Genomic DNA, 25097 nt, shown 5'->3' on the forward strand with positions numbered 1-25097 from the left:
TAGCTTTATTTTCCCATCAACAACCACCTCTGGACAAATAGTAAAGGACTGTAGTCTCCTTATTAACTGTTCCCCTGCCACCTTTCAGTACCTCCTGTACCCTATTCAGCTGAACAGATTTCCTGTTCTTGGTCCATCTCCTGAACTTCTCAGCTCTCTGGCTTCCCAAGGCAATAGCACCTAACTTAAAAAACCCCAATGGGTCCATTCACCCTTTGAAAGTATAGGCAAAATGTTGTGTTCGTGGATTAGAACATTTTTCTGAAGAAAAGATCTATAGTTTTAGATCAAATTCTCAAAATGAATCATGAGTTAAAATACATTGAAGAACTACTTGCCAAATGAGGTAACCATGACTGAATTTTCAAGCCTAGTCACCGTGGGGTCGTCAGTCTCTCACCATCTGCAGCTGCCTGGTCTCTGGGTAGGACTAGTCCTGCATTACCCCCAAGAGGCAGTGAGGCCCCGCACTGGGAGTGGGGGACACAGCTGACGCTGACATCAGGCTCCACCCTGCCAGTCGGCTGGGCCCTACTATCACGCACACAGTCTATGCCAAGCATCATCAAGACTATACATCTGTGGCCAATATAATGATATATTTCAAGACCTCATAAAAATGACTTTGGCTCATTGGCTATTCTGTATTAATCACACTACTGTTGCACTCTTGTAGTAAAGACAAAGGGAGGTCGCCTTTATGATGCAGCACATATGGCTATTTTAATCATGCTATTTGAGTGTCTTCCCTAAAAAAAAAAAAAGGGTGCCCTTGTGTACTTTCTTGATTACAGTCACACTGCCCTTCCTTCCAAGTGTGGCAGAAGGCAAGTATCAGCTTGTACCACACATGGGAATTAAAGCTTAAAGCGAGTAAGTACTTGTCAGAAAACTCATCCAGAAAGAAAAAAAGCTGACTTTCAAGGCCTGCCATGGCCAGAAACTCATGCATTTTTAGTTTATGCATTAGTTGGACAGTGTCTTTCTTATTGAGAAAATTGAAGCTCAGAGAGGATCAACAGCCTTTCCAGGTCACAAAGACAGTACGTAGGAGAGAAGTGAATCTGGGTATCTCTGATCCTGACATGCACACCCTTCAAGCCACCTTGCACAAGGAGTTAAGTGAGTTACACGACAGGACTCGAACCTGAGTGTGTCTGGTTCCAAAGCCTGCAACCTTCCACTACCTGGCGTGGCCTCTTGTCTAGTGAATAACATGGCAGTGTCCACTCTCTAAGAGATCCAAGTCTTTCTTATTAATAGCCCTTCCTGCTGGGAAGTCTTTCTGCACATCTGGCCTGAGTGACCCATTTTCTCTCATTTTAACCGGGTGAGAAGTGAGGAAACAAAGCCTTTTGTAGGCCAAAATCCCAAGACAGGAGTCTGAAGACATCTCAGTTCCCTCACTGGTTTGTCCAGCCCTCCCAGCTCAAGCCACCCTTCCCCAGCCACCCTGACTGAGGGCATCTGACCTCAGCTGCCAGCAAGACCCAGGGCTTCCTGACCATGGAGGATTATGCATGTGTGTGGTAGGAGGTGATGTTCCAGTGGGCACCCACACCATCATTTATTCAACAAATATTTGAGTGTCCACTCTGTGCCAGGCATCGCTCCAGGAGCTAAAGTTAAAAGCAGTGAACAAAATAGAAGTTCCTGCTCTCAGAGACTTTACATTCTCATGAGGGGAAGACAATATAGTGAACAGATATGTCATAAAATCTCAGGCAATGTCACATGTTTGAAAAAAGCAAAGTGGGGGTAATAGGGGAGGGAAGGCTATTACTAGAGAGGGTGGTTGTGAGGCCTCACAGAGACCTGAAGAAGTGAGGGAAGGAGTCCCAGAACTCCGAAGAGGTAACAGGGAATGCAAAGCCTTTAACTGAAACTGTGCCTGAGGCATTCGCAGAAGTAAAGAGGCAGGGCGGTGGGAAATGAGGTTGAGGAAGACCAGCCACCAGATCTGCCATGCTGTATAGGCTGCGACAGGCAAACTGGATTTTATTCTAAGTGTGATGGGGCAACACTGGACATTGTACAGTATCACTCAGGTAGCCATATGGTGACCAGAATCAGAAGGGGTAGAAGGGGGAGCAGGGAGACCCACTGGGAGGTTGCTGCAGTAGCCCAGGCAGGAGACAAAAGCAGTTCAGGCTCCATGGAAGAGGTGGAAGATGATCAGGTTCATAATCTGTTTTGATGGTAGAGGGCTGATAGGATTTGTGGATGCATTGGGAATGGGAAGAAAGGGAAGTTCAAGGTGTCTTAGTTTTGGTGGTACCACCTACTGAGATCAGAATGCAAGGGGTGAGGGAACAAGCAGGAGTTCCGTGCGTGTGCATTTTAAGATGCCCATTAGACATCCGAGTAGACATGTCACATAGGGAGGCATTTAGATGAATCCGGGTTGAGGACAGAGGTCAGGGTTGGAGGCAGGGTATGGGGAACTATGCCCTGGGATTGAATGAGGTCCCTAAAGAGTGGCTGTGGATGGAGGAGGGAAGGGGGCAGAGTGCAACATTGAGAAGTAGGGCAGGACAGAGGTCTGTGAAAGAGAATGGAAAGGAATGGCCCCAGGAAGACAGGAAGAAACCCAGGAGAGAGGGGTATCCGAGAAGCCAAATGGCGATCATTTCTATAAGGAAGGAATGACGGAGATCAGTGCATCAGGTGCTGCTGCCGGGTAGAGTGAGAAGCGCCTGAGAAATGGCCATTGGATTCGGCGATGTGGAGGTCGCTAGTAACCACAAGGGAGTTAAGGGGAGTGATAGGAAAAAAGCCTGATTTGAGACATACGGAAACAGCCATTTGCTGAAGGCCACACACCTAATTACAGCTGGGTGGGAATTTAAAACCAAACCTTGGCTCCTAAACACTGGGGTCCAGCTCCTACCATGGCCACTTTATGATTGCTGCTGAAACGATTTCGACCCGCCCTTCTTTTGCTGGCCTCAGCCTTGCCATATCCATAAGTCTACTCCCACTTTCACATTTGTTCTTTATATCATCACAGGCAGCTAACATATATTAGGTTGAACTAAATAAAATTACTGTTTAAATTAGTCAAAAACACTTGAATATTAGCAGATGATATGGTTCAACCTGGAAAAAGCATATAAAAATCACTTAGCATCATTCCAGGCACGGACTAAGTATCCAATAAATGCCAGCTATGACTTTATGTTCCATTCACTCCTCTGTCGTGTGTTGTTATTTGCATTTTCTTAGTGAAGAAGGTCAGGCTCAGAAAAGTTCAGGAACTTGCCCAAGAACTCACAGTCACCAAGCAGCACAGCCAGAAAAAAAGCGGTTTCCTAACTGGACGCCCCTGATTATGCCAGCATGCTGCTTGCCCTTGGACAGAAAGGGAGGCCAGCTCCTCTATCCAGCCCCATCATGGGGCTTCTGGAAGCTAGGACCCCTTCCAAAAGCCTCTCTGTACCTCATTCTCCCTCCCTAGGGTTAGAGCTCAGGGAACCAACCTCTTGGGGAAATTAGAAGAAAAAAAGCAGCCCTAGAGGGCTGAGTCCAGAGCTAGCCCAGGAGTGGAAGGGGTGAGGCATTGTCCATATAAGGACATATTTTCCTCTCTGCGTGGAGGTCCCCCACATCCCCCACCACCATCTTCCTCCCCCATGCTTCTTTGGGGCACAACCAGATCAGCAAAGGACTCCAACCCTGGGGCCCAAATCTAGAAATGGAGTTCAGTTTCATCACCAGCTGATTAAAATAGACAGAAAATACAAGCTTCTCTTAAACTTTTATTACTATTATTTTTATCCCCTGGGCAGCACTGTGAGCACAAAGCTGGTTCTGATTAAGCACATGGTCCTTCAGCCTCTTCTTTGCTGTGGTTCTCACGGAGGTCTAGTGGCTTGTGGTGCATACACCCTCCTCCGGCAGTGGTGTGTGTGCGGGGGCGGGGGGAGGGGCAGTGCTGTAGAGAGAAGAGGGGACTCCAAGTTGGGGGTGTGCCTAGTTTGAAAGGGAAAATTGAGCCCCTTTTCTCATGGCCAGATGGAAAGATAAGGTGCACAGAACTTCCAAAAACAAGGCTCAGAGCACAAGGCAGGGAAGTACATTCACACATCAGTGTGAAGCCAGCACCCAAGACCAGAGGACAGGCGCAGAGGCAGGAAACATGTGGTATGGGCCAGTCAGGCAGGGCTTTCTGAAGGTGGAGAATTTTAGAGCAGATTCAGGAATTCAGGAAGTAAGGAAGTGTGGTAAACAGGAGGAATGAACTAATAGTAAAGGATCATTGTTCTGCTCTCCAGAACAATGTTGTATGTATTCTCTTCTTTGAGCCTCATAACACTGTGAGGGAGAGAGAATAAGTGTCATTCCCTTTATAAAGATTCGGAAATAGAGACCTCGGGAAGTTGAAATAATTTGTCCACAATCCCAAGATTGCTGATGCCATAGCCGAAATGAGAACCCTCTTCTCTTGGTCTTACTCTAAGGATGCTTAGAGGCAAAGCCCAATACAACCCCATGAGGAGGAAACTCAGGCCCTCTCTCCCTTCTTTTAGGAATCCAGGAAAACTGGGCCTCTCATCCTTTGTTTGCTTATGCCTCAGTTTACCCATCTGTTACAAAAAAATACTGCTCCTTCTGTATCTCCATCATCTGATACCCCCGAAACTCACCAAGAGAAAGACAGCAGAGAGTGCTGAAGCCAAAGAACACAAAACTATCTGTACATGCTCTGCCCTTTCCTTCTCTTTCTTAAAAAAGAGGAAAACAAATTTATGGGTGCCTGTCAGAAAGTGCTGGCCTTGAAAGAAGGGATGTTTGGAGTGCACCGGAAAGGGAACCTTAGACTGACCCTAGATCCCTGGTTATGGCGCCTGGTTCCCAATATCAAGGGAAGCACTGTTTTCTTGTTTCTTAGAATAGTCCCTGAGACCCTCCCTGTGCCCCAGACCCATTTGCACACACACACCACCCCACCCCACCCCACCCCACCCCCGAGGAGTTTTCAACCTGGTGATGTATTAGAATCATCTGTGGAGCTTCTGGATAATATTGACACCAGGCCCTGACCCAGACCAATTAAACTAGAATTTGGGGTGTGTGATACTCAGGTATAGGTACTTCTCATGTACGGCCAAGATTGAGAACCATAGAGGTTGACAAACATGAACTGTACTGAGGATTTTTCTGTAGCTGACAATGACCACTATGTCTGTGGGAAAAACCCAATGCAAGAAAATGAAATCACTTCCTTCTGATGGTACTTCTTGCTCCTCCGTCCCTGTCCAAATGGAACCTGATGTGTGGGCCACTCACTGAGGAGACAGGACACAGGCAGGTCAGCTGTAGATGATGGGTACCCTGGACTCACTATCTGGGACTCCTTGGCTCTTACAGAAGGTGGCAGAAGGGTAATGCGCAGTGGGGAATGGAGGCGGGGAGGGGTCCTGGTTATCAAGTGCTGCTTAAAAGGATTACTTCCAGCTTGTTCCCTCAGCCCTGTCACATAGAAGTTCTACTTAAGGCCTACAGGTACTCATTCCTGTAGTTACACATGTACAGCTCTGGTCTGACTCCCTGGAGACCTGTATACCTCGGAGCTGCTGTGAGCCTGGACTGTGCCTGCCCCGGGCCCCCACCCCTGGATTACCCAGCTAATAGGGAGCGGACAGGCATTAATTTGGAAAGGAAGCCTGACTGGTGTGGAGGGATTTATATGGACAGATCCACATTCTGGAGCAGGAAAGAGACCCAAATGCCATCTAGAAGGAGCAATGCATCCAGAGCACCAAGATTCCACATGCCAGGGAAATGTATGTCCCTAGCCCCTAGTTCTGTGCTCTCCATGCCCACCCTACAAAGTTCCAAGGAGAGAGCATGTGTGACTGAAGCCTCAGCCGAAAGTCCCACCCCCTCCTTCCTCCTTCTGAGCTTCCTCTCTTCAGGAGCAGGAAAAGGATAAACAGGAAGGGACTCTGAGAGGGTGGCTGCCTCCCAGTGTGGACCCTGAAGAGAGTTCCTTGTGGGGAAAATGCTGGAGCATAGCAATAGCCATTCAGCCAGCTGCTGTTTATCCCTGCTTCTTATCCGAGTCCCTGGGTGATTTCCCCTCATCTTCCTAAAAGCCAGTCTCCTTGGAGTCCAGTGAAGGCTTTTTCAGCCCAGCCCAAGCCAGAGAGATGTTACCCTGCTGCCCTAACAAGGGAGGGTTTCCCCGGTGTTATCCAATGAGCATTCCCATGCAAGAGGGAGCAGGGAGGAAAGGACTGAGGAGCCATGCATCATCGTCTGCACAGTGCAGCTCTGCCTGGAAGGCTGCTGCTGAAGGGTTTCACTGGGCCCACTTTGGGGAGGAGTGCAGAAGCCCCCACAGTGGCCTGAGGTTCAGTCCAAAGCGGGTGAGAAGGCCAGCCACCACTCAGAGGCCGTGCTCTGGTTTGGAGGTCTGACTCTCAGTGCCCATCTGTAGAAGGCAGTCTGAGAAATCAGAGGCTACAAACCACCTCCAAACCATGAGCCCAAGGATAGGGACCCTGTACCTTCCTTCTTCTGAACAAGAGACCCCTCTACAGAGAGTGGGCTTCTGGAAATACAAAACATTTAGGCCAAGAGTGTCAAAACCCAATAAAGGGAAAGGATGGGGAGAGGTGAGAAGAGAGACACCGACTCTTCCCTGTCCTGCGTTGATGTGACTTCTGGCGGCACATGCCTGCTGCAATGGGGAAAGCATTAACTAGTTCCCAGGATAGCCTGTCCATCCACCTTGCCAGGGTGACTGTGCTCTCTCCACCTGATTTATAAGGCCCAGTGGAGCAAAGCTCCTTCTTTGGTGCTCTTGTGGAGAAAGGTCCTGGCTACAGGCACCAGCCACTGAACCAGCACTAAGGGCCCTCAGGGTGACATGAGGCATGGGGGTAGCTGGAGGGGGCCATCATTTTGGTTGCGGTGGGATTTTTATTGAGATGCCTCCTCTGCTCTTTCCTTGGGCAGATGCCAACTAATGTTTATTGTCACCTGTCTTGTTCCAGATGCTCCTGCCAGTGAGAATGCCAAAGCCCCAGAGATGAAATCCCGGAGGCCCAAGAGCTCTCTTCCTCCCATGCTAGGAACAGAGAGTAAGTACTTGTTCAGCTTTTCTAGGCAACCCCAGGACTGAGGGTCCGCGGAGGCCCCTGCTTCCTTGCACAAGCTCCTAGAAGTCACCCAACTGCCCAGTGAACTCTTGGAGACCTAGCCAGTGGCCTTTTCTCAGCGCTTTTCATCTCTCCCCAACCTCCCCACAGCCCGACTGGTGGTACACATCCACGTCCACCCTCAGCCTCACTCAGGCCCTTTCTATTTCCCATAAGACCCCTGTGAGAGTTTCTCCTAATCTCTCCCAGGTGAATGTTTCCTGCCTGGTAGATCTGTTGAAACTGACTCCAATCTTGTCACTCTGGTTGGAGTGCCCTGCAGCCCCCAGTCTGTTAGTCCCATACAAGTGAGCCTCGCACACCTGCTACCCTGGCACAGCTGACACACACATACACACGTCCTGACATGAACCTCAGCCTCCTTTTCAAGCTGCCCCCATCTCCTTTACTCCTGTTTTATACCCGAGCCAAACTGAGTTCCTCAGTGTACACTGGACATCTCTGTGTTCCTTACTTCACACCTTTGCTCTGGAACCTCTCTCCATGGGACAGGCTCCCATGGAAAGCCAGCTCATGCCTGAGTTTGTCCTTGCTCCAGCTTAAAATCACTTTTTCTCCCTGGGAATTCTTGTAACGCTTAGCCCTACATTGGCCCTCTGACATTGACTGCCTTCTTCCCAGTGTCACAGTGATGTGTCTAGTCTCATCCTCCCTCCTCCATTGTAAGTTCCCTCAGGGCTACCACTGGGCCTACTCACATGTGCCCCTTTCAGGCTGACACGTGCTGTGCCTTGCTCATGGAAAGCCCTTGCCAGAATCTCTGAGAATCAGGTTACAGCTGTGGTATACGTAGTAAGGGGGAAAGGAGCTTCTCCTGTGACTGAACAGCGATCGCCCTCTTTTTGGATCTCGGCTTCACCCAGGGCCCACTTATCTATTAGGCATAGAGCAATGATTTACAGGCTCACAATAATATCCTATCATCTTATAAAATTAGCAGAAAAAAAATGAAATTTAGCTCCAAGAAAATGTTTTAATTCATAATATTAATATATTCATCTTTATATCAATGTATTACAAAATATAATTTACATAGTTGTATATGTGTCTGTACTTATATTTTTTGTTTTTTCCTTTAATAGAGGAAGGAGCCAGTGAAAGCAAAAGAGCATAGAGTTACAAGTAATAATGCAGCAGCCCTGGCTTCCCCTACTGATTAATTATTGGTCTAATTTTGTTAGAACTATGCTTTGAATCTTCCAATTTTAATAGATTGTGGAGTTGCTTGAACATCCTCAACATATACTTTCTGTATTAAAAAAAAAAAAATCAAAAGACAAAACTCTTAATTACCCATACTAATGAGGAAAGTGATTGAGCCTGATTAATTCAAAGACTGTTTCTCTTTTTCTGTCACAATACAGTGTCTGAGTTAGTTTTACTCTTTTCTTAAAAAGCAACATATTTCCCTTCCGAATGATGAGCTTGGGTTCCTTGCTCAGGTACTAGCCAGGCCATCAGGGGAGTGCTCAGCCCTCTGTCTATTGGGGCAGCCAAATTGGGATTATAATTTCCTATGGATATTTAACTGCAATAGGGAACCTCAGATTATCAACAGTGGGCCTTTAACAAGTTGTTGGAGGTACAGAAACAATTCCAAGAAAAACCTAGTAAGAATGGGTTAATGATTTCCTTGCAAAAGGGTTTCTTAGGCCCTTGCTGTATTTGTTATGAGAAATGTGAGCAGAATAAATGCAGGATCTTACAAGAGCATCCGGCACTTGTGAATTAGGGGTCTGACAGGCCGTACACCTGTCCTGGGGGCATAAGCAGGAGTGCAAGGAGTTTGAGCTGAGAGGTCAGCAGCCTCCTGTCCATTCCCCTGAAGGAATGTACACCCATTCCACTGAAGGAATGGGGGAGGTTAGGCGGGGTCAGAGGAGAACCACAAAAGAATAAAACAAGCTGGTGGCCATGAGCAGACCAGGGCCCTGGGCTCTTTGCCCTGGAGAATAGAGAGCTGTGGAAACCCCCAGTCAAGTTGTCATCATCCAGTCCCAGGGCAGGGGGCTCTCCACCATGGCTGCATATTAGATTCACCTGGGGAACTTTTAAAAACACTACTGCCTGGGCTGCACCCCAGGCTAATTAAATCAGAATCCCTGGGGGTGGGACCCAGGCTTCGGTATTTGTTTAAGCTCCCTGGTCATTCCAGTGTGCGGTAGGTCAGGCTGGAAACCAGCTGTTCCAGAGAGAAGTCCAGGGCCCCACAGTGTTGGCCTTAAGAAGGAGAATAGAAATATACCAAGTACAATGTGAAAGTGCTCTTTCATGAACCCCCAATTTCACTCACCTCAAGTATATTCACAGTTACTTGTTTCTGTGCATTTGCATTTACATATGCAAATACATCACTCAATTTGTACATCTCTGCAACTTGCTTTGTTTCTCTTAGCACTGCCTTCCCCAGTCCATATATCTCTGATTCCATGAGAAGCCCAGAGACTCGTGTTCCTGAGTGGTCTGGCTGTGTTTGTATGTTCATTTTTGCCAAGGACTGGGAATTACCTGAAATCCATCTTTCCTGCCAGTGACCGGGGGAAGGCTGAGTCAGATTGTAGCCAGATCCCTTTCTGAACTCTCTCCCCTCCCCAGGTCCCATATTCAGTTCTGTGGGAGAGTAGACGGCACTCATCCACACTGTGGCCTGAAAGCCCCTGGGAGCTCTGCCACTGCTGAGCAGTGAGGAACACGAGGGAAAAGCCAAGTCATTCTGCCCCAATCCCAGGGGCAGGGTGAGAGAAAACTCAAAAGTTACAAGTTAACCTGCCACACACGCCCTTACAAGGACAGGAGTGTGGAGGGGGCAGTGCGGGAAGATTTGGGGATGAGGGAGACTCTGGACCAGGTTATGAAAGAGGAGAAGAATGTGGTTTGGTTGAAGTGGAATGAAAACATTTGGGGAGGAAACTTCATGGATGCTAGAATGAATGTGGTGAACGTACCCAACTTGGGATCATCTGCTCATCATACAAACCAATGTTTACTGAACACCTGTGCCACAGGCGTCATTTTAGGCACTCAAGCTATGTCACTTCAGGCAAGCCTCACCCTACGGAGCTACAAATAGTTGTTCCCATTTTACAGATGAGCAAAACTGAGCCTTAGTAAACTAAGTTTTCCCGCCCGGCATCTCACAGCGAGGCCAAACCTACATTTCCACCACAACGAACATCCTAAGTGCCTTGCCATAGTCTCAGAGTCTTACGTCGTACTGTCCACATACACCTGGGCAGTGCTTCTGTTGGCCCACTTAGGGACAGAGGTCCAACTGCTGTTAGAGCTGGGGGAAGAAGGAGGACGACAGCCAGCATGCTTCCTTAGGTCTTAATAACTTTACTTTGATATAATTTCAAACTTACAGAAAAGTTGCAGGAATAATACAAGAAACTTCCGTATACCCTATACTATGAGTATGTTCATATATATATTCACCATTCATCAGATGGATGTAGATATAGATACCATTTATGCATGAATTAGAGGCATCGTGCCCTTGACCTCTAAATATCTCATTGTGTATCTCCTAGGAACATAACCACAATGCAGTTATTAAAATCAGGAAATTTAAAATTGAACCAATACTGGTATCTAATCTATGGTCTATATTCAATTTTTGTCTTGTCTCAATATCCTTTATGGCTGGTTTTCCCCCTCTTGATGGATATTTAATGTCTGCACTCCTAGAACATTTCGTCTGCTCCTCCAGCCCCTGGTCGGTTGTCTCCTACCTTTAGAGAAAGAACAGAAGAAAAATGCACAGGCCAGAGGATAAGCATCCAAGACTCCTCCCTTGAGTTTAGTGGGTGTGGGGAGGCAGCAGCACCATTGGTAGGCCTCCAAATGCTCATTCACTGTGCCTGGCTCTGGAGCAGGGCTCAGACTGAGGACATAGCCAGACAGCCACTGGACCAAAGAGCAGGGGACAGAAGTCTCGATTTCACCACTAAGTGAACATGTGGCCATGGTCAAAGCCCTTTGTCTTTTTGGACCTTGGCTTCCTCACCTGTCAAATGGGGGCTTTCTCAGACTGACCCCAGGCCTTTCCAGCTCTGACACCAGGCCGTTCCGTGTAATGCCTTTTTTATAAGTGATACAGTTCAGGTGAAGTCAGCTAGCTCCCCTTGCTATCATCTGATGTGTGAATGGTGAAAGCTACAGACAGCATGGGTCATGTTATGCAATAGCAGAAAGATGCTGACAGGAAGAAGACCTTAAGCATAAGGCCCAGGTTTAGGGTATTCCAGCTGGAAGGGATCTGAATGGAATTTTATGTGAAGGAGACATCCGTGGAGCTTCATAATTTTAGAAAGTACAGACAAGTCCATGCTAGTGTGATAACAGACTCAGGGACTCCTCTTATCAGTCTGTAGAGTTGATAGTCTTTTAGAAAAGCAATAGATGGGCATCCACAGGGTACTTTTACAACTTGAAGACAGCATCCAGGGCCTGTCCATCTTTGAAATTTCAGTGCCTCATCCAAAGCAGGGATATAATAAGTTTGATTTTTCAAATCAATTCATAAGTTTCCATATTATAAGGGTCCCTGCCTTCACCATGCTTCTGGGATTTGGGGAGATGCAGGTGGGACACCCCTTCATATTTCATGCTTAGCCTTAGCCTGAGTTTCACCTCTGACATTGGACACTTTGGCTTCAGTCACCACGATAGACTATCTCAGATTATGATGATTTCAGATATCTTTGCCTTGGCCTCCCCCCTGTATGTCTCTCTCTGAAGCCAAAAGTCATGTCAACTTGAAAGCATCTTTGGATGTCAAAAGTTGTGTCCAGTTTTCCTGAAAGGTTCCCCAGGATTAAATCTTTCTTTTAACTATTCTCTCCAGGTCATGGGGAATGTTAAATCTTGATAGGATTCAGAGGGCTAGAAGGAAATGCTGGCTGGAGAGGGTGAGACTTGGCCTCAAGACTTACTTGACAGCGAAAGGCACAGGACCTTAGGAGAGAAGCTGGGGTGTTTTCATGAGCGTCTCTGAAAGCTGGCACCAACTCTCAGTTACACCCAAACGAAGTTTTGGTCTGTGAGGAGTGATGGTCCCTAACACTCCCCTCACACTACAATACGTGTGACCCTGTGACCCACTCCTGGGCTGAAGCTTCAACTCCTTTCCAGCTCTCTCACGGTCTCCTACAAGCAGGTTAAATGGCAGAGGATGCCAGTCAGGCAACACTAGCTCTGCCGTCCCTGCCACACCCGGTGCCTCTTTCACAACCATCCTGATGTTCTGTGTCCTGGGGGCTTGGGGATAGCTGTCTGCAGTAACAGGAGGAGCAGTGTTCCTCTGGAATCTTATGTGATGGTCTTTGTTATGATGGGATGTGTGCAGGAAATTTGTTCAGAGATGTTAATTCTGGGAAAATGACCAATATTTCTGCACGAATCTGTAAAGAGGAACTGGAAAGGGCTTGGTATGTGCAGGAGGGGTGGGGGTTGTCGCCTTGCCCAGTGCCCTGAGCCTACTCCAGAGCAGAGCAGCAGGAATCAGCCTCCATTCCCAGGTCCTCACTGCCACCCTCTTGCTCTGACACAGCCTGTAGGGTGAGTGTTCCCTACACACTTCACCCAGCGCCCGTCCCCACCCCCCACCCCCCACCCTGCCCCAGCCCCCTTCAGGAGCCCTTTGGCAGAGAGTTAGTGCTGATTTTGGGAATTGTTAAGGTTTTGATGTCTATTTTTAGTTAACTACCTAAAAAGGGCAATGTCCCCAGAGAGGCAGAGATCTAGGGACCTCCCTGTACCCGAGGCTGTTCACGCTACCTCCCTAGCTCTCCTTTGCTTTCCATTATTTCAGATGCTTTTGACTCTGTGAGACCCACCTTCAGGTTCTGTAAATCTCTCCCAAATGCTTGCTCTGGTCTTTCTGCCCTGCTGATTCACAGGAGAGAGGTACTCAGATGCCTTCAGATTAAGCAGTCTGGAAACTTCTGTGCAGTGCTGACTTCCTCCTTGCCAAGGCAAAAGGAAGGCTCAGGAGGCCAGGACTAGGCTTGGGCTTGGGCAGGCTGGGGCAGAGCAAAAAATGGATTACACAAACCGTTAGAAGCTGGTCTCTCCAGTCCTGCCCCATGTTTTCCAGGTGGCTTCAAAATTCAAAGCGATCCATGATGTTTTTACTGGGCTGCTTCACTTCTTCCAGCCTGTGTCTCCTGTCTGGAGTGGAAGGCTTAGCACCTGGCAGCTTCCATCTAGTTGGTGACAGAGCCAGGAGGCTTCTCCTTTTCATGGAAAGTCCCACAAGGATTCAAGCCCCAGGACTTGTGTCTCAGCATCAGAGTCCAGGGTTGTGGTAGGGTGTTCCTGGGAATTCCCAGGTTAACAGAGATCCTCAGGGCTTGTACTCATGCCTTTACAGCTATTTTTCAAGCTTGTGCCAGGTACTGTACTAGGCGTCAGGGGTACAGAAGGTGAGCAAGAGAGCTTGTTGTGGTATATATGTGTTGGGAGTGGGTTTCTGCAGTTGTGATGTCTCGTAATAGTTGCTGAGATAGAGCCACCTCAGAGGGGCGTGGAACCCAGTCTGCAGTAGTGATGCATGAGCTGAGACCTGCCAAAAGAGTGTGCAACAGGCATCAAAGAGCTGATTGCAAAGTCTGATATTGCTGAAAGAAACTGAAAGGCATTCAGGGTATAGAGCAGTGCTCCCCAGATGGTGGTACAGGGGACCAGCAGCATCAGCATCCCAGGAAGGGCAGAAACCGGTGCTTTTAGCAGTTTACCAGATGATCATCATGCATGCTAGATTTTGAGAACCACTGATAGTGAGCATCAAGGGCATGAGTGAGGGTGTTCCCCCAGAGAGAATGAGAAAGAAGGCTGACAATAAAAGCCAGGGATAGATCTCAAAGGCCCTTATAAGACGAGTTTGACTTGATCCTAAGTGGCAGTAGACAGCTACTGGAGAGGTTGAAACAGTGGAGTGACATGAGAGCTGCATTTGAGAAAGACCACTTGGGCCACACAATGGATGTATTAGGGTGAGGCCTAGCAAGTGGTATAGTTAGGACAAAAAATGTGACAGTGGACATGTGGAAAGCGGCAGACCAAGGAGGTATTTAGTTGATGGAATTGACAGACCTTAGTGACTGCACATGAGCGGAGAGGGGGTCTTGGGAGAAACAGAGGCAGGCAGCAGTGTGGGGAAAAGATTCTGGATTTGGTTTCAAATGTGTTGGGCTTGCAATATGTACCAGGGAGGTGGTGGTCAGGTAGTGGGATGTCTAATTGGGCCCAGGAGAGATGTTGAGGCTCCAGAGAAAATGAGGGCAGTAAAGAGAAAGGTAAAATGAGGGACTTTAAGAGTAGTTTGGGGAGTTAAGAGTTTGGGGAGCAGTGCTGTGCTGGGAGGGATATGCTACCCAAGGCTGACTGTTTAAGAGAGGTGATTGAGTTTCTTCTCAGAAGGACAGACCCAGTAGCAAGGAGAGGGCAGATGCTCCACCTTCCTTGCCAGACCCTGTGGCCAGTGCTTTCATAGGATTTGCAAAGATGGTTGGATTTCATTTTCCTCTCTTGACAATAGCTTGTGCGATAAGTTTGGGTGCTGGAGAAGAGGATGAGAAACAAAAAGCTAATAAGAATAATAAGATAATTAGAATGGTGAATCCAGAGAAGAGGAAACTAGTTAGTGACCCAAGAAGTACTGAGACTTTGGGCATCTGGACCAGCAAGAATGTTACCACTACTGGGGACCTGAATCGAGAGAAGGAACTCCAGGTGCAATGTGAGAGCTCATGTAGGTATAAAGCTGAGCTGACAGTGTGGCATGCTAAATAGGCAAAGGCAAATACACAAAGTCCTCTGGGGGTTTGTTTGGGGAAGAAGGGTGAAAGGGGAGAGAGGCTGGCATTTGTACTATACTCTCTTTACTGTGTAGCTTAATTCTTTACAACAAATTTCATGTGTTTTTCTCACATTTTTCAAATGAGGAAACTGAAGCTCTGAGAAGATAAATGACATACTTTATGCCACATAGCCTAGGGAGTCTGTTTCTGCAAAGGACAGAGAAGGGTTTTAAAGACCTGGATTTGGTGATGGAACAGAGTGTCAGCTGGAGTTAAGAGGCAAGAGGAAGAAAGCAGCCACATGCTGGGCATCAGGAGACTTAGGTCCTATTTCTATTTGGCCTCATGTGCTTTTGTGAACGCAACAAGTCCTTACATTTTATGCGAATCTGTGCTCTTTTTCATGAAATGGAAACAGTGTGAGGTACCCTGCTCGTGTTTGGTTGGGGTAAGAACTGAGAAAAAGGATGATGTGACCATGGGTTACAAACAACTCGCTGAGTCCAGCTCTCCATGAGAAACCAGGTTTTAGAATCAGGTGACTCAGCTTTCCAATCCATTAGTTATGTTCTTCCAAGCCTGGAACACAATGGATTGCAGCAGATGGTCATATAAAATATGTATAGAATAGGATACAGAACACTGTTAACATTTAAAACTGTTTTTACTAATGGGAACCAAACCAGTTTCAAATGCTAACCAATTCAAACATCCGAAGCTCCAAATTTATAGAACAAACAAAGTTAAAACTTTGGCCTTCAATCCCATTTGACTGTAACACAGAAAGATAAATGTTAGTTCAGGCTCTACTTCTGGCACATAGGTTTTACCCAGGGCCACCAAAAATAGTATAGGGTAGGACTTTGGCATCACCTAATTTTATTCTCTGCCATTTCCTCCTCCTAATCAACTCCTGGCCTACCACTCCAGGGGCTGTCAACCTCCTTCCAGCCCCCAGAGCCCATCCACAGCTGCAATTGTTTGCTAGGGCTGCCCTAACAAAGTACCACAGACTGGATGGCTTAAACAGCAGAAATGTATTGCCTCACAGTTCTGGAGGCTAGAAGTCTAAGATCAAAGCATCAGCAGGTTTGGTTTCTCCTGAGGCCTTTCTGCTTGGCTTGCAGATTGCTGCCTTCTGGCTGAGTCCTCACATGGCCTCCCTCTGACCATAGCATCCCTGATATCTCTGTGTGTCCAAATTCCCTATTCTATGACACTAGTTGGATTGGATTAGGACCCACCCTAACAGCTTTATTTTAACTTAATTACCTCTTTAAAGGCCCTGTCTCTGGAGTTAGGGCTTCAACATATGAACTTGGGTGGGGAACAGAGCTAAGCCCATAAAATCAGCCCTCCACCCAGTTCCTCTGCCAGATGCCTTTCCCTTTCCACAGGAGGTCAGATCCTGGCTCTAGTGGAAACCTTTCTTCTTCTTTTGAGGGCCTCTCCCTCCATTTGTGCCCTCTCACTTTCTAACAGCCAGGGATCAAGAGGGCCGGGGATTCATGGCTCAGCCAGTCATGGGTGTTCCATGTCCCATCCAGGATCTGCTCCCAAGGGATGATTATCTTTCCCATACTCTTCCCATCTGGCATCGTTGGGCTCTACCTTTCCTAGCTTTCTGCTTTCAAAATTGTGCTTTGCTCTCTTCCCTTGGAAGAAACCTTAGTTTGATATTCCTCTTCGTACTCCATTTCTCTTTGTCCTTTTCACTTCCAGTATTCTTGACACATTAGTTGACTGCTGCCCATTTCCTTAAGAATCTCCTCTGGAGTGACTTCTGACCCCACGGTCCCACTATAACGGTCTTCTCCAACAGCACCTGTCACTCAGTGCTAGTTACGCCTAAAGCTCACTTCCTGGTGCTCATTCTCTCCCACCCATGGTCACAGTGACAGTCTTTCTTCTGCCTCTCAGAGTCCTTCCACAGCCCCTCTCCCTCCTCCCAGCTCCTCATTGTGGTGTCACCTGGGATCAGACCCTGGCCCCTTTACCTCTTTCATTGCATTTTTCTCCAAAGAACTGACCCAGCCTCACAGTTTCTATTATAAATTGCATATTTGATCCTGAAATCCTTCTCTTCTAGTCTCAACCAACTTCTCTCTTGAATTATGATCCTGGGCTTTTGCCTATATACAGATTAAATTCTTTCATGGACCACATTCACTTGGACCAAGCCAAATTCACCTTTCACTCACAAATTCCATATTCCATCAATATAATTTTCCCCATTTATCCCAGCAAGAATTTTCTAAGGTAACTTTGTACCTGCTTCTCGTTTAGCCCCCCAATTTTTTTTTAACTTTGTCTCTTATTTGTATTTTCTTTGCTGCTGCCTTTACCAAAGCTGGACCTGGAAGATTAGTTCCTTTCAAGAGTATAGCAATAGCCCCCAGGAAATAGAAAGACCTCCAGGTGTCCTCTAGACCAGTCAGACTGCAGTTTGTGTGAGGATTCCCTGTTCATTTAGGACAAAGACGTAACTCTCAGACTTGGCATTCTAGACCAGCACTGTCCAATAGAACTTTCTGTGCTGACAGCAGTGTTCCACGTCTGCACAATATGTTAGCCATTGACAACATGTGGCATTGAACCCTTGAAATATGACTAGTGTGACTAAGGAACTCAATTTTTAGTTTTCTTTCAATTATCATACTATCTTCACACCACCGCCCTCTAATCTCAGCCCTGTGCTCTACCCAACCTCCACCAAACATCACCCTGATTCTCAGCTCTGAGCCACTCCTTGTTCCTGAGCTGTGGGGTAAGCTCTTTTTTTACTCTAGTTCAGATCTTATCTAGTCCTCAGGTCCACCCTACATCCCCCTTCTAGTCCTTCCTAACCATCTCCTCAACCTACAGTGTATATTCTTTCTCCTTCATTTGAACATCCATGTCATTTTGGCAGGATACAATTATTTTAACTTTCCATTTAAGTTTTATTTTGAAATAATTTCAGACTTACAGGAAAGTCACAAAAATGGTACAAATAATTCTTGGATACTTTCCATTCAGATTCTTCAAGTATCAGCATTTTACCATGTTTGCTTTATCCTATCTTCTCTCTCCCTCTCTTTCCTTCTCTTTTTCCACACACACATACACACACACACACACACACACACACACACACTTTATGATCAGTTTGAAAGTAAGTTGCACATATGGTATCCTCTGCATCTAAATACTTCAGAGTATATTACCTAATAACAAGGACTATCTCTTATTAAACCACAGTTTGGGGATCAAAACACAAAATTAACATTGAGCAATACTATCATATAATTTATTGGACTTATTCAAATGTGTCCAGTTGTCCTATAAACATCCTTTATGGGAAAAGAAAAAGAAGCCTTTCCTGTGGACCACATGTCTTGACATTTAAGCCCTTGAGGACAAGCCCTGATTTCTCACATTTGTTTGGTTTTCTCTTCAGTACCCAGGCTAGTAGTATGTATTGATTGGCATTTGTCCAGCATATTATAGGCCCTCAGTAAATTTTTGAGAGTTGGACAAGTGGATCAATAATAGTGACGAGCAAGGGTGAAGTTGGTGGAAGCAGGCCTCCCCCTGGGCTTAACCAAGTAACTGGCAGTCATCAACTCTCTGCTCTCAGAGTGCTTCGGTCAGAGATCGCCTCCTTACACAGCCCTCTTGGGGTACTCAGATGGGTGGGTGGCAGCACTCTTCCCATTTTACAGATGCACAACTGACAATCCACAAAGTTAGCTAATTTGCCTATGGTCACAGAGTTGCTCTAAACCCAAGCCAGGACACAGCACTGCCTTTCTGTAATCTACAGCAGTGAAGCTTTATGAATGGCTAATTAATTGTTAACATAACCCCACTCATTCATTCAATAAATAGTTACCGAGTGCCTACCATGTGTCAGGCACATAGGGTAAACATAACAAAAAAAGTCCCTGCTTTTGAAAAGTTTATACTTTAGAGGGAGACAAAGGGCAGACAGTAAGTAAATAAATAGTTTGTTATATGGCGATAAGTATCATGGAGGGGAAGATAATAAAGTGGGGTAAGCAGGGTAAAGAATGCTAGGGGTAGAGGGTGGTTATTTGTTATAGAGTAGTTAGGGAAGATCTTCTTGGTTAAGTAACTTTTCCCCATTTTTTTTTTATTAAGGTATAATTTACATACAATAAAATTCACTCATTCTAGTGCACAGTTCTATGAACCTTGACAAATACATATAGACATGTAACTACAGCCACAATCAAGATACGTTCCATTACCTCAGAACATGTCCCTGTGCCCCTCCTTCCCCGCACTCACCTCTGGCAAACACTAACCTATTCTCTGTCCCTATAGTTTTACCTTTTCCTAAATGTCATAGAGAATTATACAATATGTAGCCTTTGAGTCTGCTTCTCTTAGCAGAGAGATGAATCACTAATGAGATTCATTTGTGTTGTGAGTCTCAATAGTTTGTTCCTTTTACTGAGTAGTATTTCATTGTGTGAAGGTACCACAGTTCATCCATTCTCCAGTCAAGGATATTTGGATAATTTCTAGTTTTTGACAGTTACAAATAAAGTCACTAGGAACATTAAGGTATTTATTTGCATGTAGATTTTCATTCCACTTGGATAAGAAGGTAAGATGGCTTTTGAGCAAAGACCTGAAAGAAATATGAAAACAAGCTATAAAGATAGCTGAGGATATTTTTGCATATTCACTACGTTATTATTTCACCAAATGAATAGGTTTGTGCTGCAGGAGTGGTCTGTTTGGTTCATTTTTCTTTTTTGAGTTGTATGGAGAAAGTGGGAATAGGAATGGAGGAAACCATTGGCTGGTTCGCTTCGATTCTTCATTCATTCAGTGATCCATTCAATAAATAGTAAACAAATGAAAGCCACCAGTCCACAGCCTGTGACCCAAAGGAAGCCTGAGACCCTTGGATCCAAACCAAAGGCTAATTTTATTTGGTTTATCTGACTTAATTTCCTTTCCGAGTTTCCTGAAAGTTAGGGTGAGAGAATAGTTAGTGAGTTTGGGCTTATCATTGAAATGGACAGTGTAGGCTTAGCACTTTTGAGAGTTTTTATCTCAGTGGAGACTTCAGGGACCCCTCCAGAGGCTCTCCTGAGAACTGATATTCAGTCGATTGTGAGGTTGGCTGTGTGAGATTGCAAGATCTCCAGAAAGAGCTCTATCTGGATGAGGGGCCAGTGGGTAAGACTGCATCCTCCTAGGATTCAGGAGCTTTGTGGAAAAAACAGAACTAACAGAAAATAACCTATGAACTTCTTTGTTTCAGGTGATGCAACTGTGAAAAAGAAACCTGCACCCAAGACACCTCCGAAGGCAGGTAATTGGTCACAGTAACATTTTGGGGCAAGGGAGTCATCTGCCTTTGCTCTGCTATGCTGACCACTGGATATGTGGTCCCCTCCCTAATTCAAGCTCTGTATCTTTCAGGCTGAATTTTCCCTGAGAGCCCCTGTGCAAGTTGGTCCCCCAACCCCTTCCACTACTTGTCTTTTTTCCTACTTCCCCTGTATGGACAGCATCACACAATACTAGCAAATCTCCTACCTCTTCTGTGAAATTCTGTCTAACCCTCACCCCTCCACTCAGCCACTTAAGGAGATGATTCACTTTGTGCCGTTTTAATGTTCCTATGTGTCCTTGTCATGTGGAATTTTGTCTGTTTTCCAGTGAAAGACATTTGAGGACACGAACTGTATTGAGCCTGTCAGCCAGGGTCACCTTCAGGTTAGACAGCAAGGGACAGCAAGGTGATGATTTATTAATAAAGAAGTTAGGATGTAGATTTGAAAAATTAGGGCAAGATGCAAATTCCATAGAAACCACAAATGGAAAACTATGCCATGTAAATGGCGTGGGTCACTTCTGAGGAAATTAGAATAAAGAGATGAACAAACCTAGCAAGTCTATCAGCTCAGAGTTTGTGAAGCAGTGATCGCTGCCCTCACTCTTACCCTGAAGGTTCCAGAAGGTGAGGGAGGAGCAAGAGACCAATGTGGACAGCAGTGTCGAATGACATCAGAATGTTTGAGGTTCCCTCCTCCTCACTTGCTTTCTCACCTGTCCTCGTCCAGCCATGCCCCCTCAGATCATCCAGTTTCCTGAGGACCAAAAGGTGCGGGCAGGAGAGTCCGTGGAGCTATTCGGTAAAGTGGCAGGCACCCAGCCCATCACATGCACCTGGATGAAGTTCCGCAAGCAGGTCAGTAATGGAGGGGAGTGGCCTGAGAAAAACGCACACAGCCCCTAGGCCAAAAGAATGAGAAATGCTGTGATGGAGACAGGACCGCTCTTTATCGCAGGAGCCTTAGAAATGGGAGAGACCCCTCACCCGCTCGTCACCACCCCCCAGCCAATCCAAGTTCTTTATAACCTTTTCCTCTGAATGTGCTAATAATGCCTATATTGTAGACAATTTGTATAATGAAAAAAAAAATGAAGGAAAAAATAGAAACCACCCATGACCTTCACCAAATTTTGATACCTCAGTCTAGAACTCTACTCAGAGTCAGGAAAATGGAACCAGTAACCTAATTGACCTCTCAGACTCTAAGTTTTCTGTGATTTTGTGCCTGCCCACTGAACTTGAACTTACTACCTGCTGAGGAGATAAAAGTGGATCTGAGTATTTGGATCAATAAATCGTTTGTTAGGTAGAATTTTGGCTTACTGGTCCAGTAATCAAGCTACCACTTATAATAATGGTCCTATGGGAGAGTGTTCAAATTTCTGAACAACCAGCTTTTAAAGGAACGTGGGGATCCCATATTGGCAGTGTACACCCATATGCATGAGCAGCAGAGGCCAAAGAACAGTGGGCTGGCGCTGGATTGGAAACTGTACAGAAGGTGTGATTTCTTCCAAGCCCTCTGTTGCTCTGTTTCCAAACCATTCCAGTTGTCCTAAGGCCCAGAAGTGGGAGGCCAGTACCAGGAAGGAAAGGAGGGTTGGTCTCAAATGATGAAGAAGAGAAATTGGCCTTAATCATCCCAAAGCGTGTTTGCCATGGGGTATGTTTAGGTCAGTGTTGTCTGTGATAAGGTGGAATCTCATCCCTTTTCAGGGACATTTATGTCCTGTCTGTCCGACAGAACTTTCTGTAGTGATGGAAACATTCTCTATCTGTTATCCAATATGTAGCCTCTGGCCATATGTAGCTATGAGCACTTAAAGTGTGACTAGTGTAACTGAGGAACTGAATTTTAAATTTTAAGTAATTAAAAATTGTTATAATAGCTTTGTTGATATAATTCAAACACAATAAAATTCACCCTTTTAAAGTGGTTTTTAGTATGTTCACAAAGATGTGTGACCGTAACAATGATCTAATTCCAGAACATTATCATCACCCCAAAAAGAAACCCCTGACCTGTTAGCAGTCATTCCTCCCCTTTCCCCAGACTTGGCAACCACTAACCTACTGTCTCTATGGATTCACTTATTTCAGGCATTTCATACAAATGGAATCATATAATGTGTTTTCCTACGTCCTGGCTTATTTTATTTAGCATTATACTTTCAGGGCTCATCTATGTGGTAGCATGAATTAGTACTGCATTCTTTTTTTATGGCCAAATAATATTTCACTGTCTAGATATACCACATTTTATTTATCCATTCATTAGTTGATAGATGTTTGGGTTGTTTCCACTTAATTTTAAATAGCTACATGTGGCTGGCTAGTGGCTATGGTTGTGATAGCACAGAGAGGTCAGAACCTGCCAGGGTGGGCTTTGTAAGTGACTTTGCTCAGATGTGGTCTCCCACCCCATCCCAGAGTGGTGCAGGGGGACTGGGATCCTCCTGAACTCCAGAGGAGCAGTGACTGCAGAGTTCATTCCCCCGAACACTGCTCAGCACCTTCCTGCTAGCCCCAGGTCTGGACCCCCAGGGAGGCTTGGCTCTGGATACAGGAGAGAGGGGCCTTGGGGGAGGCCCAGAGTCCACACAAAACCAGAAAGCTGGCACAGCTGCATCCCCCAGGGAATGGGAAGTGGGAGTCGGAGCCCCTTTCCTTTCCTGGCCCACATCTCCAGCACCTGCCCACTCTGCCGCAGATCCAGGAGAGCGAGCACATCAAAGTGGAGAACAGCGAGAGCGGCAGCAAGCTCACCATCCTGGCCGCACGCCAGGAGCACTGCGGCTGCTACACACTGCTGGTGGAGAACAAGCTGGGCAGCAGACAGGCTCAAGTCAACCTCACTGTGGTCGGTGAGTCTGAGGGTGGGTGGCCTGGAAGTCAGGGATAGGAAGGTGGGCAGCCCCCCAGACAGCATGGTGGACCACAGGATCCCATCTCCTGGGGGACTTACTCCTTCAGCACCCATCGTCTCTGCCCACAGCCTCCAAGTTTCCTACTTTATTTCCCTCTTCCTGCTCTCATGCTGTTACCGTGCTCCACGCTCACTGAGAACTTCAACCCCTGCGCGCGCACACACACACACACACACACTCACGCACAAACCCCTACAGTGTTTCCTTTTCCTGGGAATCCCCTTATGGCTTGCTCTAGCCATCCCACCGTCTTTCTCCTGTTCTCTCTCCACAGCCAAACCCTCTGAAGGGGGATGGTCTCTACTCTGATTTTGCTTTCTCACTTTCTCTTCAGCTCCCTGCAGCCTCCCCTCCACACAGCAGTAGCCTACTGGGACTACCTTTCTGAGGTCACCATGACCTCCTAATCCTCAACCCCCTCCTTCTTCCTTATCTCCTACATCCCAGCATTGAGTTGAGTCTGTCTCCAGGCTAATTTTCAAGTTCACTTTTTCCTCTCGATCCCAGTCACTGTGTTGTTTATGCCATTGTCAACTCTTTCCCAAAATATCCAGCTTTCTAACTGGTCTCCCACTGTCAGTCATGCTCAGTTCCTTGCCTACCGCCCCCCCCACCCCCACCTCACCACCACCACCACCATCACCCATGTGGCAGGTGCTCAGGACAGAAAAGGAACAGCAGATGGCAGAGAAGACTGATGAATAACAGGCCATGTCCTTGTGCATTTGTGGGCCTTCAACCATGGTGCATGCGTAAGCCTTTGACTGGTGGTTATTGATCTGATCTTTGTTTTGTTTCCTTAGGTCAGGCGTTTTAAGTCTGGGAAGTCAGTGTACCAAAGCATCAGGGAATAGGTTTCTCATCTATAAAAGACAGAAGGGACCCTTTTCTCACTCTTTCTCTCCTTGGTGACTCTGGTTGCTTATTTTAATGGTTTCTCCCGTGGAGTCAGGAACATTTGGGGGGTTGAAGGATGGGTGCTAGTGATCTCGTCTGCTTTTACATTTAGACCTGGCCCCCTACCCTCACCCATTAGCAAAGATTGGTTTCCAGTTTTCCTGGGTGTTCTCTCTCATCTGCCCCTGCCTGGGGAACTTTGGGGTCAGTTCCTTAGAACTGCTTTTCTGTGACCAATGCCCCCTGCCCCCACTCGGGCTGGCTCCACTTGGTGCCACACACTCCCCTCCCCCATCACAACGGCACAAGCTGCAGTTCTGGCCTTTTATGGTGTAGTTTCTTATTCTCTTTGGCCAGTACTGACAGGGCCATTGGCGTGGCTGCCTGCCAGCTGGCAGGAGCAGCATGTTAAATGCCGTCCTGGGAGGGGAATGGAATGGAGGGGAACGGGCTTTCTGTCTGCCTCCCCCTCACTGAGCTAAGAATAGAATTGCTCAATAAAATGAGGACTTGCATTGATGGAAACAGCAAAGCTACATTCATTCAGAGCCCATGGATTTAGAATTGGTCCGAAGTAAACCTGGAGTAAGCCCAGATTTACCTGTGTGAGTCTCTAAGGACATCTGTATGTTATCTGATCAGGGTTGATTAACTGGATGTAAAATGTAAATGAGATTAAACAGAATTGTTTGACCTGGATGGTTTTCAAGCACTTTGGAAGCATCCATTTACCAGCCAGCTAAATAAGGCTGATTTAACACAACTTATACTTGTTAGCAGTAAACTTTTCTTGTATGTTCTTTAAAGTACCACTTTCTCTTCACATAGTCTATGACTCCTATTTTTAAGTGATAATAAAAACCTGCCATTCCCTCAATTAATTAAATAAGTGATATTTCACCATTTTAAATGCTTATGATTATTATATGTTAAGGCAGTGCAGGAA

The 25097-nt window shown here is 46.4% G+C and overlaps 1 protein-coding gene across 4 annotated transcripts in view; it reads left to right on the forward strand.

Moving 5' to 3' along the window:
• The window catches only part of MYLK (myosin light chain kinase), a 239956-nt gene that overhangs the window by 176417 nt on the left and 38442 nt on the right, over positions 1-25097 (forward strand). For all 4 annotated transcript variants that reach the window (XM_016159354.2, XM_016159352.2, XM_016159353.2 and 1 more), the window contains 4 exons: positions 7002-7088; positions 20250-20300; positions 21055-21182; positions 23038-23191. In XM_016159354.2, coding sequence (XP_016014840.2) covers positions 7002-7088; positions 20250-20300; positions 21055-21182; positions 23038-23191 — 420 coding nt within the window. The remainder of the gene's footprint in view (positions 1-7001; positions 7089-20249; positions 20301-21054; positions 21183-23037; positions 23192-25097) is intronic.

Source organism: Rousettus aegyptiacus, unplaced genomic scaffold, assembly GCF_014176215.1.
Source record: "Rousettus aegyptiacus isolate mRouAeg1 unplaced genomic scaffold, mRouAeg1.p scaffold_m13_p_4, whole genome shotgun sequence".
Classification (NCBI taxonomy): domain Eukaryota; kingdom Metazoa; phylum Chordata; class Mammalia; order Chiroptera; family Pteropodidae; genus Rousettus; species Rousettus aegyptiacus.